Below are 18,727 nucleotides of genomic sequence, written 5' to 3'. Positions count from 1 at the left end.
GACCCTCAGCCCATGAACCATCTTTTGAACCCCCATTTTCTGAATTAGCATTTATTTACCTCATCTCCCAGACAGCTGGCTATTTATAGCTTCATTCCCTGCGTCCTGTCTGGAAATCCAAATGCCATATTCGCCTTCAACAATTTTCAAACACACCTCCCTTAAATCATTTCCCTGCATCTAACAATGCATGATTTTGCCAATCATTATCTCATCAATCATTGTCTGCCAATGGAGAAACTCACCACATTTTCTCCATCTTGCTCTGTTGCCTTCCTGCATCATAAACTTCATTTTTTGGTAAACACAAATATTTGCAAACATGATCCTGTATCGCTGCCATCCCAGGAACGTCTCATTCCTGCAACCTAAATCTGAAGCACAATTTTCCATATATTTGCGTTATTGCACCATTTTATCCAAAACATCTCAACAATCACATCCTGAGTGTAAAAATATTCTCCATTAGGCCGAGAAAAATATATTTCCGGTCTCTGGTCAGCGCGCGCATCGATTTTGACCCTGTGCGTCAACAATTTTTTTTTTCAAATTTCCAACGGAACCTACAACAGCGCGCGCCTATTGTTGCCGGGCCGGCAGGCTGTCTCGGGAAATACAGGTCTGTGAGGGTCACCATTGGTATCGACGTTCACGCATGGTTCTGCTCGACAAAACTTCGTTTAGTTTGTTCAAATCCAACCAGCCGTTCCAAAGATATGAGAAGTGTTGTGTGCCGTGACGTCATGAATCCAATCGGCTAGATATTGTCATTTATTGAAACGAAGACGTTCTTTGTCGGGTTCGTGTGAAGCAATCAAAAGGCCTAAAGTGCTGCGGGTGGTCTCGTTAGTTAGGCCTGGATCCTATCTCGTTTATCATGAAGTTGTAAGTGTCTGTGATAATCTGGTAGACTGGGAGAAGAGATCGTGGGAGACCATCGGCCTGTTAGACCACTTGCGCATGCGCAGTGTTGACGCGATCGATGCATTAGAATGTTTAACGGTACGGCGAGGCGATCTCGAGAACGAAATGGCAGTCTATAATATGCTTGAAGAACTTAATGATTTTCAGAATAAATATATTTTAAAATAACTTGAGCTTGTGTTGATTATTTACAAAAAAGGCCTACCAGTCCCATTGGCTATATTTAATTTCTCTCTGGACGGCGCCATGGCAGATGAGGAGGACTGCAAGGCATGAGGCCACAAAAAACACCTTTATATGTGCAATCCATGCTTTTCAAAAAAAAACCGCATGCCGCATCAATTCTGGAACTTTGGTCTGACCAGAGACCAGCAATATATTTTTTTCAGCCATAACTCAACACAATTCACATCACAACAACTGGTAGTTAAACAACAACAATCAACTGGTATTCTTCCTTTGATAATTACCTGTGCACTCATCCTATCAATACCTGGACAAGCCAATTAAAATACTGGAAAACCGTTTGAAAATAAAATCTGAAATTAAAATCGTCTTGCAGTTGGGAGAATGCACCTCCCCGCAAACCAACTCTAACGCAATCACCAACTCCAACTCCACCTTACCTTCCCTCAAGTAGGAGATTAGAGCACCTCAAGTAGGCGGTGGTGCCACCGCTTCATCTGCGTTCTGCTCAAGTCCGGTCACAACCCTCTGAGATGTCCTACTCGCAGACAGACAGCAGAGGCAACCCACAAGCCCCGAACCCAACCAGATTCAAACTCACTGTTAAAGGACACCACTTCATCAGACTGGCACAGTCTCTTTGCCAGCTCACACAACGAAATGCAAACAAATAGTTTGCCAACAAAATCATTTGTTAAAAGAGGGCAAATTCTGCCACCCTCATGCAGAATTCCCTTTCTCATTTCTCCAGTTTCCTTCTGACATTGAGTGGCATCCCAATGCTTTGCTTAAACAAACGAATACAGTATACATCAAACATTGAATTCATTTCCCACCGAACTTCACCACTCAGTGCTGCAAAATACTGGATTCCAACCAGCAACCCGCACACAGCCTCAACCGCACCAGGCTGCGAAATCAAAGTGCCATCAATCCCTTGTTCTTCCCCCTATCCCCCCCCCCCCCCCCCCCACACAAATCGGTGAAAGCCAGCTACCACAACCAAAGCGCTGTGACCTTGACAACTCTTGAACAAGCCAGCATTTTCAAAACAAACCATTTTCCCTCTTTTTTCCAGTCATCCACCAACCGAAGTACGCTTTTGTCTGTACATATACTTTAACCAAGATTATATGAGACTTGACAACAAACACTGCTCCGTAGAGCTAGTTATTGGAGATAACTCGCCTCCCCACCTCCTCCAACCAAATATCTCACTCAACCGATATCAAAGAAACAATTATTTTCATACCTATGAGACATCTTGTTTGTAGACAGACAAACAGGTGAAAACATCCTCCATTCACATTTGGTGAGGATTAAACCCACAAACACCCATAATGGCAAACAATTAATATGTTGTCAACACCCCCCCCCCCCCCCCCCACAACCATTCACAGCAGAACAACTCGTCCACCTCCCTTCTGTTGTATTCATTCCAACAGGTGACCCGATAAACAAGCAGACAGACAGACAGCAGCAACTCCCAACGTACTAAGAGGAAGGTCTCACAGATGCCCATTCGATCCAGAATGTAGGCTGCCACGATTCTGCCTGCAGGGACACACTTGTCACACACCTGTCACACACCTTGAAATCCGTGCTCCAGAAATATAACTCCATAGCCGGCTAGACAGCCAAACCAAGACAATCATTTTAATCTTACAAATACAACAAAAGGAAACCATGAAGGAAACAAACTCTTGTCATTATGGGAAAATCAATCTACTCGGTTGGTTGCATCCTCACACAATATCAGCAATTAGATCATCCATTACAAGCGTATAACTCGGAGAGACTCATTTCCGATATTAATTCTCACATTACACAGTGACATCATACTGATCATCATGCCATCACATCACAGTCACATCAGTCATACTCAGTCATACAGAGTGAATTGTATTGGACACCATAACTGATGTCATGACATCATAACAGACACCGCTGTCACCGCTCCTCCTTGATCCATACCTGCAGATACACACCTTCCCCACCCTTAGGGACATCTCTGTTAAAGTGGACATCTCTCTGACCATTCTCAGAGAGCCTCCTCAGCGTCGACGAGTCTGGCATTTCACTCAGGCCACTGGCACGGTCTTCAAGCAGCCATCAATCATCTGGACTGGTCTCCCATCTCAACCGCCTCTGACATCAACTCATCCTGGGAATTCTTCCAAAGTAAATTGCTCTCTCTCATGCACAGATTTATCCCATCTCGTCTTCAGTTGTCATACCCTTCCTCCCGTCCATGGTACATGGAATCTTGTGGTGAGGCAGATGCCCTGAAACAACTTGCCTTTGCCTCTTGGAAGGCTAATCCAACTGAAGGCAATCTCAGTTTCTTTCACAAAGCCCGAAACAAGTGTGTGTCCACCCTCAGGAGAGCCAGGAAACAATATCTCTCCGTTCTCAGTACCGAACTCTCTTATCTGTCTCCCTCTTCCAAATCCTGGTGGCGTCTGGTCAAATCTGTTTCTGGTGTTTGTTCCCCCTCCATCCCCTCCCTCACCTCAAATGGCCACACGGCTGACTCCGCACGTGAAAAAGCTGAATGCCTCAACTCTGTGTTTGCCTCTAAATCTTGTGTCCCAAACCCATGCCTCACTGTACCCACCGTAACCAGTCGTACCCAGCTGCTCCTGGACTCGGTGTCCTTTCCTCCTGACAAGGTGGAAAAGTTTCTGTCAACCATCGACTCTGATTCTGCAACTGGACCTGACGGCATCAGCCCACGGGTCCTAAAACCCTGTTCTTCCGCTCTTTCACTCCCTCTCTCTGTTCTCTTCACCCTCTTTTTTGCTCAGGGTCATCTTCCATCTGCTTGGAAATCTGCCAACATCACCGCTTTGCACAAAAAAGGTGCAAAAACAGATCCCAGCAACTACAGACCAATCAGCCTTCTCCCAATTATCAGCAAAGTCATGGAATCCATCATTGCTTCAGATATGAAATCTTTCCTCTTCTCCAATGGCTTGATCTCTGATCATCAATTTGGTTTCAGACCTGGTCACTCTACTCTGGACATGCTGCTTCTGCTTTCTCAACAATGGATGGAGGTCCTCAATGCCAAACAGGAAATTAAGCAGTCTCCCTTGACATATCATGTGCCTTCGATACGGTCTGGCACCCCGCTCTGCTCACCAAACTCTTCTCTTTTGGTATCCATGGAAATCTCCACGCATGGCTGGCGGACTTCCTCTCTAGTCGTAGTCAACGTGTGGCCCTGAATGGGTTTCTCTCATCTCCTCTTCCTGTTCAGGCTGGAGTTCCCCAAGGCAGTGTCCTGGGCCCTGTGCTTTTTCTGGTCTTCATCAATGATCTCTCTGACTCTCTTGAAAATCCTCTCTATCTCTTTGCTGATGACTCTACTCTCTGTCGCTTCATTCTTCATCCCTCAGATCGGCAGTCTGCAGCCTCCTCACTCTCTGCAGACCTGGACAAAATCACAGACTGGGCAAACAAGTGGAACATGTCTTTCAATCCTGACAAATCTCACACTCTTACGATGTCTCTCCGAAAAGACCGACTGGACAACCCTCCCATCCACTTTCTGAATAATCCTCTCCAAGAAGTTCTGTCACTCAAGCTTTTGGGTCTCACTCTCTGCCATGATCTTTCCTGGGAAAACCACATTTCAAATCTGGCCTCCAAAGCCAGTCGCCGACTGGGCATCCTCCGTCGTGCGAAGTCCTTCCTTGGCACACCTGAGCTCACCACATACAAGGCTTTCATCCGCAGCTCAATGGAATACTGCTCTCCCCTCTGGGCTGGTGCTCCTGCCTCACACCCAGCTCGTCTTCACGCTGTTGAAACCAAAGCATTCAGGATCATTGGAATCTCCCACGATGAAGCTAACTCCAAGGGCCTCTCACTCACTCACCGCAGGCAGGTTGGTGGTCTTTCCGTCTTCTACCGACTCCTCTCTGGCCTTGCCCCCCCAGCTCTCTCTGGGCTCTGTCCCGCAAATATTCCTACAGGTCGCACAAGATCTGCCTGCAACCCTCTTATGGTTAAACTGCCAAAAGCAAGACTCTCTGCTCACCTTCACTCCTTCATTCCTCTTTTCTCCCGCCTCTGGAACAAACTCCCTCACTCTCTTCAATCCCACTCCACCATCCAGGTCTTTAAAACAGCTGTTCACCACCATCTCTTATCTTCCCCCATCCAAAACCTTGATCTTTTCTACCCCCGCTAATTTCACCCCAACTCCACTTTTTTGAAATGCCAACTTCTGTCCTGGAAGTCCTTGGTGTCCTTGTGTTTTATACTTCTCCCTCCCCCCCACCCCCCTTCCCACGCCTCCTCCCCCCAAGCCCTCTCCCTTCCACACATCTCCCTGCTCTCAAATGTTGTGTTTGTGTGCTTCCCCTTCTCTCCCCATCTTGTCTTCCGCTCCCTCTTTTTATAAATTTTGTTTGTCTGGTTGATTTGTTTGTGAAGTAAATGTTAGCTCTTTCACGAGCCTCGATTCAGTATACAAAGTCGCGCCCTTACCACGCCCTATCACGCCATGCCCTCAAAGCCCTGGTTGGCTGATGGCCCTTACTGCCTCTGCCTCTGACGTGCTCCTCGACTCTGCCACACCCCGACCCCGCGCTCCTCCCTCTTTTCAGGCCTACCTCGTGTCACTGGGCTAGTTCGAGCGAACAAAGGGCAGCGAACGCTGCTGGTAGCCAAAGCGTAACAAACTGCGGGTAGCCAAAGCGTAACAAATTGAGGGATGCCAAATGGGGCGCGGGATCAATTATGCCCATGATGGAATTGGGGGGTGATGCAAAGATGAAAGGACCTAAGCTCATTTCTTTTACACAACGCAGATATTACTAGGGAAATGGCTTACTCTCACACATACTATGACATAACTAATACTCTAAGTGGGCCTACGTGTTGCTCGTGGACTAACTATGGAGGGCAACCCTTTAACCCTTTAACCCTTAATGATGTCATATGTACAATGCTCAAAACCAAAACAATATTCTGGTGGAGTTCCCATGATTTCCCAAAAATATCCCAGACCCCCTACAAAGGAGTAATTATTTATTTATTTTTTACTTTTGCAGTTTCCCCCATGGAAGCATGCTTTATAGTTTATACCACCGCCTCTTATCAGTAAATCTAAGCCTCAGAGTTTGGATTCCACTACTTTTTTGTGGTCCATTTAGGCTCGTGGAGGAGCTAGAATGGATCAGGCCACAACCAAACAAAAACAATATAGTCAGAGAGCCTACTACACTCTATTTCAACCCATAGCATACAAAAGGTTTGACCCCCTAGAGTTGTTGGGGGTATCAAGCTGAGTAAAAAAAAGTATGTAAGATTGACCCCCCCTGCTGGAACTAGTCACCAGACCCCCCTAAAATGACCCCAATAATGGGTTATTTCAACCCATCTCATACATGGACCAAATTTGGTTACAATATAGTGTCATGTCAGGACATTACAAAAATGTCAAATCTAACAACTTACCCTGCTGGAAAGGTGATGTTAGACCCCCCGCAAAGTACCCCCCAAAATGGGTTATTTCAACCCATCTCATACATGGACCAAATTTGGTCACAATATAGTGTCATGTTAGGACATTACAAAAACATCAAATCTAACAACTTACCCTGCTGGAAAGGTGATGTTAGACCCCCTGCAAAGTGCCCCCCCCTAAAAACGGGTTATTTCAACCCATCTCATACATGGACCAAATTTGGTTACAATATAGTGTCATGTCAGGACATTACACAAACATCAAATCTAACAACTTACCCTGCTGGGTAGGTGATGTTAGACCCCCCTCTCTCTTGATCTCTCTCTTGATGCCAACCACTTGTTTTAGCTTTATTTCCATCCTTTTTCATTTCATCCATGGCAAGTTTTGTAGCTTGTGCTTCCTGTTGATACTTTGATCGGCAAATGGCATGATATTTCACTTCTTTTGCTGTGAAGTCAGCTCCACTTATCAGAGTAAGCATTCGGTTGTCTTGTTTCCAACCCGCAAATGTACGTATGTTATCTTCAAAGTTGGCTGTTGTGACATTCACTAACGTTAGCTCTTTCCTGTTCACCATCTTTCTTGCACGACTGCAGAAAATACATACTTCAGGGAATATACCTGTCCTATCTGTAGGTTTAGGGGTTTGGATATTTGACCTGGTCATTCTATTCACACTGCTGGATGGCATATTTTCGGTGTCTGGGGGCGTACCCTTACTGATCGCATCTCGATGTGCTTTAGACAAAGCGATGAATTTTTGGTAGCAGCTTCTATGATATCCATGCATACCATCTACCTCTTCAGGTAACACACTATCTGCATACTTTAGAGAACAACGCTTTCGTACTTCTAGAATATTTGTGCATCTCTTTAAAGTGTCGGGTGTGAAGAGAATAATAGCACCATGATCTACAGCTTTGCTTGTCCCTTCCCCGTGCAGTGAACAAATGGGACCTGCATTAACACAAAATAATTAAGGAAAACAAAAGAAAACAAAAGAAATATATGGTAAGCAAATTTGTTGAGGCTTGTGTTGGTCATGTTCAATTTGTCATAATTTGAACCTGTGTGGAAGGAATAAAAGCCCCCCCCCCCCCCCGGAATATACATGAAATAGGTAAACCTTGCGTGGTGAGGTTAAGGGAGTCATCTCTATGCAATACTGAGCATCAAGCTTACTTTTAAATCAAGGATAGGAGGGTGGACTTATATTTCAGAGTGACTTGCATTCCTTTCACACCAGCATCATTGCAACATCAAATTTCAAACGGGCCAATGTGCATCATCAAATTCTTAAAATATAAGGGATGTAATTTTGTACCTTGTACATTCTTTTTTACTGTATCCATTGTGGTATCTCTGTCAGAGTCCATCTGTATCTGAAAATTAATATCACAAATCAAATAAAGTCAGCATACACTACAAGTGTTGGTTAATGAAATCAGCATACACACTACAAGTTACAACTACAAGTATAGAAGTTTGATTTAACTATTAATCTCCATTGTAAGAGGCTTCTGAGCTTTATTAGTTAATCTTTGTAATAAGATTAAACATTTTAAATTATCAAACCAATGCATTTCAAATAATGTTTGATTGTTAAACATTTTAATATCCTCTAATGTGGAACAAATATCAACTTTGTTATCATTATTAACCAAAAGAAGAGGGGAATGTCAAGAGGAAAACATAAATTCTTCAGATTAAGTTTCCATACTTACTATATGAAAGCATGTTGCTTAAAAACTGGAAAATCTAGAATATGCAGTTCCTCAAGGAGGGGCTCGTTCAGTATCTGTGAAAGTTAAATACAAAATGTATTTGCTATTTGACCATATAATGCTCATGAAATGTAGGATAGTATGCCTACAAGTCAATCATCTCTGATTGGTTTCATTCAGGCTTCTATTATTATATTATATTTGATCATGTCATGCTATTATAAGTGCATCAACAATATTTTATTGGTTGTCCTCTATTGGCTTCCGTAGTTTACAAAAAATATTACCAAGGAGGGCCTAGCAAGGTCATTTGCATACTTTTACTAAACTAGGGGCATTAAATGATGATGTATGTCAATGTACAGACATGTCTTAAGCTGTTAAGTTGTTACATTTGATCATTTGTAATATCCTGATGACATGATTGTGACCGAAGTTGGTTCATGTAAACGATGGCTTGAAACAGGGGTACTTTGGGGCCGGGGGGGGGGGGGTCTAACATCACCTACCCAGCAGGGTAAGTTGTTAGATTTGATGTTTTTGCAATGTCCTGACATGACACTATATTGTGACCAAATTTGGTCCATGTATGAGATGGGTTGAAATAACCCGTTTTTAGGGGGGGGCACTTTGCGGGGGGTCTAACATCACCTTTCCAGCAGGGTAAGTTGTTAGATTTGATGTTTTTGTAATGTCCTAACATGACACTATATTGTGACCAAATTTGGTCCATGTATGAGATGGGTTGAAATAACCCATTTTGGGGGGTACTTTGCGGGGGGTCTAACATCACCTTTCCAGCAGGGTAAGTTGTTAGATTTGACATTTTTGTAATGTCCTGACATGACACTATATTGTAACCAAATTTGGTCCATGTATGAGATGGGTTGAAATAACCCATTATTGGGGTCATTTTAGGGGGGTCTTGTGACTAGTTCCAGCAGGGGGGGTCAATCTTACATACTTTTTTTTACTCAGCTTGATACCCCCAACAACTCTAGGGGGTCAAACCTTTTGTATGCTATGGGTTGAAATAGAGTGTAGTAGGCTCTCTGACTAATAGTGGTAGTTAAGGGTGGTATTTGAGGGTGGTAGGTGAGGGGGGGGCAGGGGAGAACACTTCCCAGAACACAAGTCGAGTTTTGGTGGCACCAGCTCACAGAGAACATCCAATACTCCCTGGCATTGCAGATGAAGGTTTTGTGCAGGAAAAGTTGGAAGCGGAGCTTTCCTCTGCAGATAATTCCCAGGTCCCTCCCTCCCCTGGAGGCCATCTTGAATATGTGATCGATTCAGGAAAGGGCAATGAGTTCCATTGTTGTTCTGATTATTCTGTTAATCTATATTCCTTGTGTTTTGCACCTGCTATTATACTTTGCCATAGGTTAAAAATCCTAATTTGCGAATGACGTCAACGTTCAAAATCCGAATTTGTGAATGACATAAACTTTCTCTCACCTTATACTTTTTCACGATGCCAAAGTGAATATCACGTCTTGTGTTTTGCACCTGCTATTACACTTTGCCATAGGTTCAAAATCCTAATTTGCGAATGACAAACTTTTGGTTGTTGTGGGCTTCTCTAACTTTATACTTTTTCGCGATGCCAAAGTGAATATCACGTCTTGTATTTTGCTTTGTCATTTGTCTCCTCCTATTTCTCCCTCATCCTCCTCCTTGCAGGCTTGTCTCATATCAACGTTTAAAATCCGAATTTGTGAATGACATAAACTTTTGGTTGTTGTGGGCTTCTCTAACTTTATACTTTTTCGCGATGCCAAAGTGAATATCACGTCTTGTATTTTGCTTTGTCATTTGTCTCCTCCTATTTCTCCCTCATCCTCCTCCTTGCAGGCTTGTCTCATATCAACGTTCAAAATCCGAATTTGTGAATGACATAAACTTTTGGTTGTTGTGGGCTTCTCTAACTTTATACTTTTTCGCGATGCCAATGTGAATATCACGTCTTGTATTTTGCTTTGTCATTTGTCTCCTCCTATTTCTCCCTCATCCTCCTCCTTGCAGGCTTGTCTCATATCAACGTTCAAAATCCGAATTTGTGAATGACATAAACTTTTGGTTGTTGTGGGCTTCTCTAACTTTATACTTTTTCGCGATGCCAAAGTGAATATCACGTCTTGTATTTTGCTTTGTCATTTGTCTCCTCCTATTTCTCCCTCATCCTCCTCCTTGCAGGCTTGTCTCATATCAACGTTCAAAATCCGAATTTGTGAATGACATAAACTTTTGGTTGTTGTGGGCTTCTCTAACTTTATACTTTTTCGCGATGCCAATGTGAATATCACGTCTTGTATTTTGCTTTGTCATTTGTCTCCCCCTCTTTCTCCCTCATCCTCCTCCTTGCAGGCTTGTCTCATATCAACGAGCATTTGTCATTTGAAGGAAGGAATCAAGTTGTTTATTCTTGCTCGTTGTGTGGCTGCAAGCCGATGCATGCCCAAGATGTACGCTTCCATGTAATTGGATTTAGGCATCGCGTCAATTTCCTGGTACGTTCGTCTGTATTTGTTCGAAAATGTTATTAGGTTTCCAGGCCAGTATGTTTTAATTCCTGGAAGCCTTTTGTTGGAAGCCTTTGAAGAAATTTCCTGGAAGCCTTTTGTTCTTGATGCGGTTTTTATTCATTCACTCCACCATATTTTCACTTTTTGTTTTCCATGTTGAAAGAACGTGTTACGGGAGATATTTTTGAACACCTGTTGGGAGTGTTGTGTTTTGTTGAGTTGGGTCCCATACGAGTATAATACTTTATAAAGCCTTGCTCTTTTGCTTTGTTCAATCATGAGACTATTTAATTTTATTTTTGTGACGCCTCACATGAAAGTGACAGGATCGCCGAGAGTTCTGCAGCTGTCTGGCCTGGGTCTCAATTTCAGCCCAACTATAAACTCACCCTGGTGATTGTTTCACCAATACGGTGATTCATCAATGTTGTGTGTTCCAGATGTTTAACCTGGCATTCCATTTGCTGGCATTAGTTGTTGGACGTTAAAGATCCCATGGTGTCGATGAACATTTTGCCACCAGTTGCTCGGTACCCTCAACGAATTGCAAATTCCTCCCATGACACCCACTGGGTAGGCAAAGGCATACGACTTTGCGTAATCCTTGGAATGTGGCTGCTTTGGCAGCACATAACCTGCCTTCAAGACCACCAGGAAGCAGACGACGCCTCAAAATTAGTGCATTGATGCAGAAACATTTCAACTATGTATATATACAGTAACGTGAAAAAGTAAATACACCCCGTGTAAAGTTTTGACTTTTTCAACATATTTCAACATACAGCTCTTTGATCTTCATTTCAACAATATTGACAGATAAAGATGATATAATATAACAAATATCATGAAACATTTACATTTTGTAGTCCATTGTATAATTTAAATAAACATAAATGCAAATTTCGCATGTGGAAAAAGTAAGTACACCCTTGGCTCGATAGGTGGTATTGCCCCCTTTGGCAGAAACAACCTCAAGGAGGCGTTTCTTATAACTGTCTACCAGTCTCTGACATCGACTGGGAGAAATTTATGCCCACTCCACCATGCAGAATTCTTCAGCTGTGCGATGGTTGAGGGGTTTCTTGCATGCACAGATCGTTTCAAATCCCCCACAACATCTCGATGGGATTTAGATCTGGGCTTTGACTTGGCCATTCCAGAACCCTCCATTTCTTTCTTTTCATCCATTCCTTGGTGGATTTACTGGTATGTTTAGGGTCATTGTCATGTTGCAAGGTCCACCTTCGGTTGAGCTTCAACTTTCCGACAGATGGCCTCACATTATCCTCAAGCACCCTCTGGTACAATGAAGAATTCATAGTGGATTCTATGATGGTGAGCTGCCCAGGCCCTGATGCATCAAAGCTGCCCCAAACCATAATATTTCCACCACCATGCTTTACAGTTGGTATCAGGTTCTTGTATTCAAATGCTGTCTTTGGTTTTCACCAAACATGTCTTCTGGTACTGTGGCCAAATAGCTCTACCTTTACTCATCTGTCCAGAGCACATTGTTCCAGAATTGTTGGTCTTTGCCTAGGTGTTCATTGGCAAACTTTAGTCTTGCGCTGTTGTTCTTTCTGGACAGCAAAGGTTTCCTCCTGGCACCCCTCCCATGTAGAACAAATTTGTGCAGCCTCTTTCTAATGGTAGACTCGTGCACTTTGACATCAACAGTGGCAAGAGCTCCCTCTAGGTCCCGTGATGACATTGTGGGGTTCTTAGAGACCTCTTTCAGCATCTTGCGGTCTGCTCTCGGCTGAACTTGCTGGGGCGGCCTGGCCTGAACAAGTTGGCAGTTGTTTGGAATCTTCTCCACTTGTAGATGATCTTCTGGACAGTCGAATGATTGATTTCAAATTGTTTGGAGATCTTTTTAAATCCCTTCCCAGACTCGTAGGCATCTATAACTTTCCTTCTGAAAGCCTCAGAGAGCTCTTTTGATCGAGGCATGGTGATGCCGCACATTTCAACAACAAAGAGCAAACCAAACGAAATGTCTGAGGTTTAAATAAGACAGGTTCCTCCAAGATCCTCTCCAACGATGTTCTAATCATTTGCACCTGAGCTGGTGCACCTGATTCTAATTTTAGGTATTTGAAGTAGTGATAAATGTAGGGGTGTACTTAATTTTTCCACATGCAAAATTTGCATTTATGTTTATTTAAATTATACAATGGACTACAAAATGTAAATGTTTCATGATATTTGTTATATTATATCACCTTTATCTATCAATATTGTTGAAATGAAGATCAAATAGCTGTATGTTGAAATATGTTGAAAAAGTCAAAACTTTACATGGGGTGTACTTACTTTTTCACGTGACTGTACATATTGTCATTTACAGACTCCTTTCCTCAGTTTGTTTTATCCTGTTCAATGATTGAAACAAGGCACCTGCCTGCCACCTGATAAGGTTTGTGCCTGTGTGCGTGATCAATATTCATATTTAACCATGCACCCACTTTCCTCCCAAACTTTTTTCTCACCATAAAAAAAACCAAACCAGCTTCCCACCCTCCCTTCGCCTCCCCCCAGCCCCCAACTCCTCGCTCCTTTCTCCTTTTGTTTTTACCGCCCACATGCTTTTTTGTTGTCCACCGTTCCTTTCCTATTCCATCTCAAAGTGCCACATGACATCATCGCTGGACGCCGAAGGAGGCCCGGTGATGGCACACGCCAAAAGGGAGCACTCAGTTTGCAATCCGTTTGTTTGTTACTTGCAAAATCGAAGATTTTTCAAGTACTAGTACACCCGCACACTACGGGAGCGGCAGGAAGGGTTATTCCTCTGGGGTATATCGATTACAGACGATCTATGGTCCGGTTTCAAGAACATTGGGTGTGCGTTCATTTACCAAGTTTCTTGTGGAGAGATCACCAAGTGGTTTCAGCATCCGAGCAAGCACTCCATTCAAAACCATTAAGGAACGGCTGGATTGACAAGCACTAGCTAGCTGCTTGGTAAATGAGCACAACCCGGGATTCCTCCCTTTCAGTTTCGTGTGAAATAGCAGGAGTGAGTTTCAAAAGTTCGCCACGAAAAACGCCATGTTAGCAGCAAAATGAGTCATGTTATTAACCCAACACTTGTGGGGTATATGGAGTACAGTAGATCTTCGCTCAGTTCTGTAAGTAAAACTTACCTCACTGATGTCGGGATTCCTCCAAATTTCTTTGTTTAGTTATATAAACAGCATTAGCGACTGTTTAAAAAGCTAATCATACGTGTTTGTGGTTTATAATATTTTTACTGCTGGTAGAGGCCATTGTGCCGTTGCTCCCACAAAAATGCCATGATAAGCTATTTATAAACACTAGGGCATGCCCGTACTATATATATATCTAAAATTATATCCCCCCCCCTCTATTTACATGAAATGGTTTGGTCCAAAGCGAACGGCTTGCGAGTGGTGACAATCCCCCCCCTCTATTTACATGAAATGGTTTGGTCCAAAGCGAACGGCTTCCGGAGTTTGGTAAAGAAATCGCCATCGCGTGCACAAACGCGCAGGAAAGCGAATGAATCGCAAATTCGTTTTTATTAGTTTTAAAACATAGTTTAACGCCAACATAGTTTGCAAACGTGAAATAAATGAATACGCTCTCAAATGTGCCATCCGAGGCAGAGTGTGTCCGCCACGTTCGGCACACGCGATAGTTCGCTGCTCTCTGATTGGTTGAATCGTTTTTTGGACATAGCTCGGTAAGTAATTGTCCGATTAATATGAAACCTTGAAAAGGCACATCCTCGGGTCCCCAGCAATATACCTGGCAAGTTAAAAGTATATCGGACCCGTGGTTGTCGAGAAACAGCGGTCACAGACAAACGTACAAACGTACAGAGATTACTGGAATTATAGATAGATTGACTCGATGTTTGTTCATGGAGGAAAAACCACTTGGGGAGGAGGGATATTATTGGTGTTCATATTTTTGTATACAATATCGAGGCTCGTGAAAGAGCGAACATTAATCACACAAAAAATCAAACAGACACATAAAACGGATAATAAGGGGAGTGGTAGACAAGATGGGGAGAGAGGGGGAAGCACACAAACACAAACACAACATTTGAGAGCAGGGACATCGGGAGATCTGTGGGAGGGAGAGGGCTTGTGGGGAGGAGGCGTCGGAAGGGGGGTGGGCGTGGGAGAAGTATAAAACCCATGGACACTGCAAGGGCTTCCAGGAAAGAAGTTGGTATTTCAAAATAGTGGATCTGGGGTGAATTAGCGGGGGTAGAAATTAATTAATATTCTGCTATTATCGTTAGGTTTGTTATTCGAAGCAGCTTTCGAAAAACGCCACGATAAAGCTGACTTAACATTGATATACACCTCACCACGCAACCCCATTGACTGCAATGGCGGGGAAAACCCGCTCGGGGGAGAAAACCCCCTTGGGGAGGGGGGCAAATGAATGTGTTACAACCTTCATTGTGTATTCCTCAGTCCTGTCAAGTTTGTTTGAGATTGAATAAGTAAATACTGAGTGTATCGCGGTCAAAAAATCATCAGACAAACAGACACCAAATTGCGTATTTCAGTATGATATTGGTCAGTTGACTTTGTCTGTCTGTTTGTTTGTCACTCGCCTACATGTCACAGTTCCAAACCGACAGGAATGAAACTTTACTAAGTTGCAGAGGTGGTCAGTCTCAACTGAGAAGTCTATTGATTTTGAGGTCAAAGGTCATCTTGAGGTCACATTTCCAAAATCGTAATTTTTTTCTCTGATTGACTTTAATGTTAGAGGTTTTGCATGTTGTGTCACTGAATTGGGAAAAACAACTATTTTTGAGGTCAAAAGGTTAACGGTCAATTTAAGGTCAAACTTCTAGAATCCTCAATTTTCATCTGGAAAATGGTCAATTTTCATCCGATTGACCTGAGAATTAAACAGCAATCACAGATTGCCAAACTTAATTGGGAAACCAACAATTTTTGAGGTTGAAAGGTCAAAGGTCAACTCGATGTCAAACTTTTAATATCATCAAATTTCATCTGAAAAATCATCACTTTTCATCCGATTACCTTGATAATTTAATTGGATATTAATTTAATTTAATTGGATTAATTGATGTTGATATTTAATATTTATATTAAATATGATATTTAATGATATTGATATTTAATTGGATAAATTTAATTGGATTACCTTAATAATTGATAATCACTGAATTTGGAACCCAACTATTTTTGAGGTCAAAGGTCAGCTCAAGGTCAAACTTTTAATATCATCAATTTTCATAGGAACAATCTTCAATTTTAAACTGATTTACCCGAGCTTTGATAAAGATTGTCAATTTTAACATCAATTAATTGGACAATTTGATGTATGCATGGCAAATTTTTATTTTGAGGAGGGGTGGATTTTACAAGTATCGTGCTCTGCATTGCGTCGACTTGTTTTTGTTTGTTTTCTTGTTTGTCCGGGCGATATCTCAACCATCCTTTGAGCTCGGAACCTGAAGTTACGGCACAATAGTGCACACGTGCTTTGGCAAAAAGACAAATTTTTGTTTTTTGATTAATTAATTGATCAATTACTTCATTATTATCAATTTATTAAGGACTTATTTATTTCTTTTCTCATCTGGGCGACATCTCAGGCACCTTTTGCGTTCGGGGAAGCTGATATTTGGACACGATAATGACCAAGAGATTTGGCTGTAATTGGTATTTTTGATTTATTGATTTATTGATTAATTCTTTAATTATTCAATTAATGACTTAATTTTTTTTTTACGTTACAGATTCGGATGAAATGGTGCTGGTTTAGGTATTCGATTAGCCAATTGATTAATAATTTAATTATTTTACGATTATTCTTTATTTATTTTTATAATTAATTAGTTATTTTCTTTCTCATCTGGGCAATATCTCAGGCACCTTTTTAGCTCGGAAGCTGATATTCGGACATGACAGTGACCAAGTGATGTGGCTATTAAGGATAGATATTTTTGATTTCTTGATGAATCAATTTATTATTTATTGACTTATAATTTATTTTTTTCCGATTAATGACATTTAATTTTCAAAATGATATCGCTTCTGATGAAACACTGATGATTGAGGTATGCTGTTAGGCAATTGATGAAGAAAAAAATTTTCGATTATTATTCATTGATTTTAATTACGCATTTAATCAATTATTGTGCACCGCTGCCTCCCAATTCCGTCTCCATGTGCTGCACTGCGTCATCACCAGGTTCCCAAGAGACCCAGCAATGGCGCATGCTGGAGGATATGGAATTTATTTATTTGTCATGGGGCCGTGTACTTTGAATGTAGCTATACTTGTTGTTATTAGCTCACCCGGAACGTAGTTCAGGGGAGCTTATGCGATGGTGCGTTGTCAGTCCGTAAACACTTGCAAATTCTTCTCCAAAAGGGCTATTGGGATTGGCACCAAATTTGGCACAAATTATATTTGTTATGTTGTGACTAAATTTTGCTTGCGTTAAAAAAAAATCGGTATCTAAAGGGGTCTACCCGGGGTCAAAGTGGATCCAGGGTTGCCCCCCCCCCCCCCCCCCCAAAATTAATAATCGGAATTTGCTTTTTCCTCTGAAACTACACAAACAATTCTGATGAAGCTTGCCCTCAACATTCTGTTCATCACCCGTGATGTACCAAAGTTTGTTCATGGCATTGAAAAAAAATCGGCCTTAAGGCAGTGTATGGGAGGGGGGGGAGGGGGTGGGTTTCCCCCCAAATTAGGTATTTGCTTTCTTCTCAGAAACTACACATGCGATGCTGATGAATCTTCACCACAACCTTAACCACTTTTCTTTAACTTCTTTCCTGGAAGTCCTTAATGTCCTTGTGTTCATACTTCTCCCACCCCCCCCCCCCCTTCCCACACCGCCTCCCCCCAAGCCCTCTCCCTCCCACACATTCCCGATGTCCCTGCTCTCAAATGTTGTGTTTATGTGCTTCCCCTTCTCTCCCCATCTTGTCTACCGCTCCCCTTTTTATATACTTTGTTTGTTTGTGTGATAAATGTTAGCTCTTTCACGAGCCTCGATTATGTATACAAAAAAAACAAAAACAAAAAACACTCGTGGTGGACCAAAGTTTGTTCCCAGTACTAAAATAACGGGCCCTGAAGGGGTCGACAATAGGGAGAGGGGAATGGGGGGGGGGGGTGGGAGGTTGCCCCCCCCAAAATAGGTATTTTTTTGTTTCCTTGTTTGTTTGTTTGTTTAAAGTCTTATGATTAAGTTTGTATCATTCTCCATGCTGCCCTGTCTTCTAGCAACCATTGAAATTGGTTTAAAATACCGTGATACTGTTTAAAGTACCTGTAGTCAGTGGAGTATACTGTTTTATTCTACCAGGTGAGCGCTCAGAGGTATTGCCCCTATTTTTGTCTTGCCTTTTGCAAGCTACCCCCTCGCTGTCCTTTGTCCTCTCCTGTTACATTGTCTTGACTTTTTGCCATTTTGCCCTTCTTTCATACACTTCCTCCAACCCTCCTTTTTCTGCAGGAAAGGTATTGCCCAATCGAACTTTGTGCTCATAAATATAATGGAATGTCTGTAAGCTATTCCAAACATGTCAAGGCTTTGGCTGAAGAAGTTCATCGCCGCCTCGAGAGATGGTCAAAACATCTGGTACAGTAATTCCTTTTTTTACAAGTCAAATTTGAAGGTCATTTCATGAAGAATGTATATATATATATTTTGGTTGGAGGTGTGGCATGAGGGTTGGTGGCCTGCCATATCCCTTCTTTCTTGCAGTTGAACCAGTTTTCTGTAATTGTGGACGTATTCTCTTTATAGTAGGAAGAGAAATATGGATGTTCTTCTTCTTCAGGAGCTGGTGGATTTCAGAATTTGTCTTGCCTATTTGACGAAGACAAGCAATTTGATTTTT

At 42.3% G+C, this 18,727-nt stretch overlaps 2 protein-coding genes across 12 annotated transcripts in view; both read left to right on the top strand.

Annotated features, from left to right (window-relative positions):
• Positions 1-18,727, top strand: part of LOC137431270 (uncharacterized) — a 917,646-nt gene that overhangs the window by 354,485 nt on the left and 544,434 nt on the right. The gene's annotated exons all lie outside the window — the stretch shown is intronic.
• LOC144888143 (uncharacterized) overlaps positions 1-18,727 on the top strand; it is a 1,118,715-nt gene that overhangs the window by 999,487 nt on the left and 100,501 nt on the right. For all 10 annotated transcript variants that reach the window (XM_078781770.1, XM_078781768.1, XM_078781769.1 and 7 more), the window contains 2 exons: positions 10,684-10,826; positions 18,340-18,465. In XM_078781770.1, the coding sequence (XP_078637896.1) occupies positions 10,684-10,826; positions 18,340-18,465 (269 nt within the window). The remainder of the gene's footprint in view (positions 1-10,683; positions 10,827-18,339; positions 18,466-18,727) is intronic.

This window comes from Myxine glutinosa, chromosome 7 (genome assembly GCF_964187855.1).
Source record: "Myxine glutinosa chromosome 7, kmMyxGlut1.1, whole genome shotgun sequence".
Taxonomy (NCBI): Eukaryota; Metazoa; Chordata; class Myxini; order Myxiniformes; family Myxinidae; genus Myxine; species Myxine glutinosa.
Note: the sequence above shows the minus strand (reverse complement) of the source record. Positions and strands in the feature narration are given on the sequence as shown.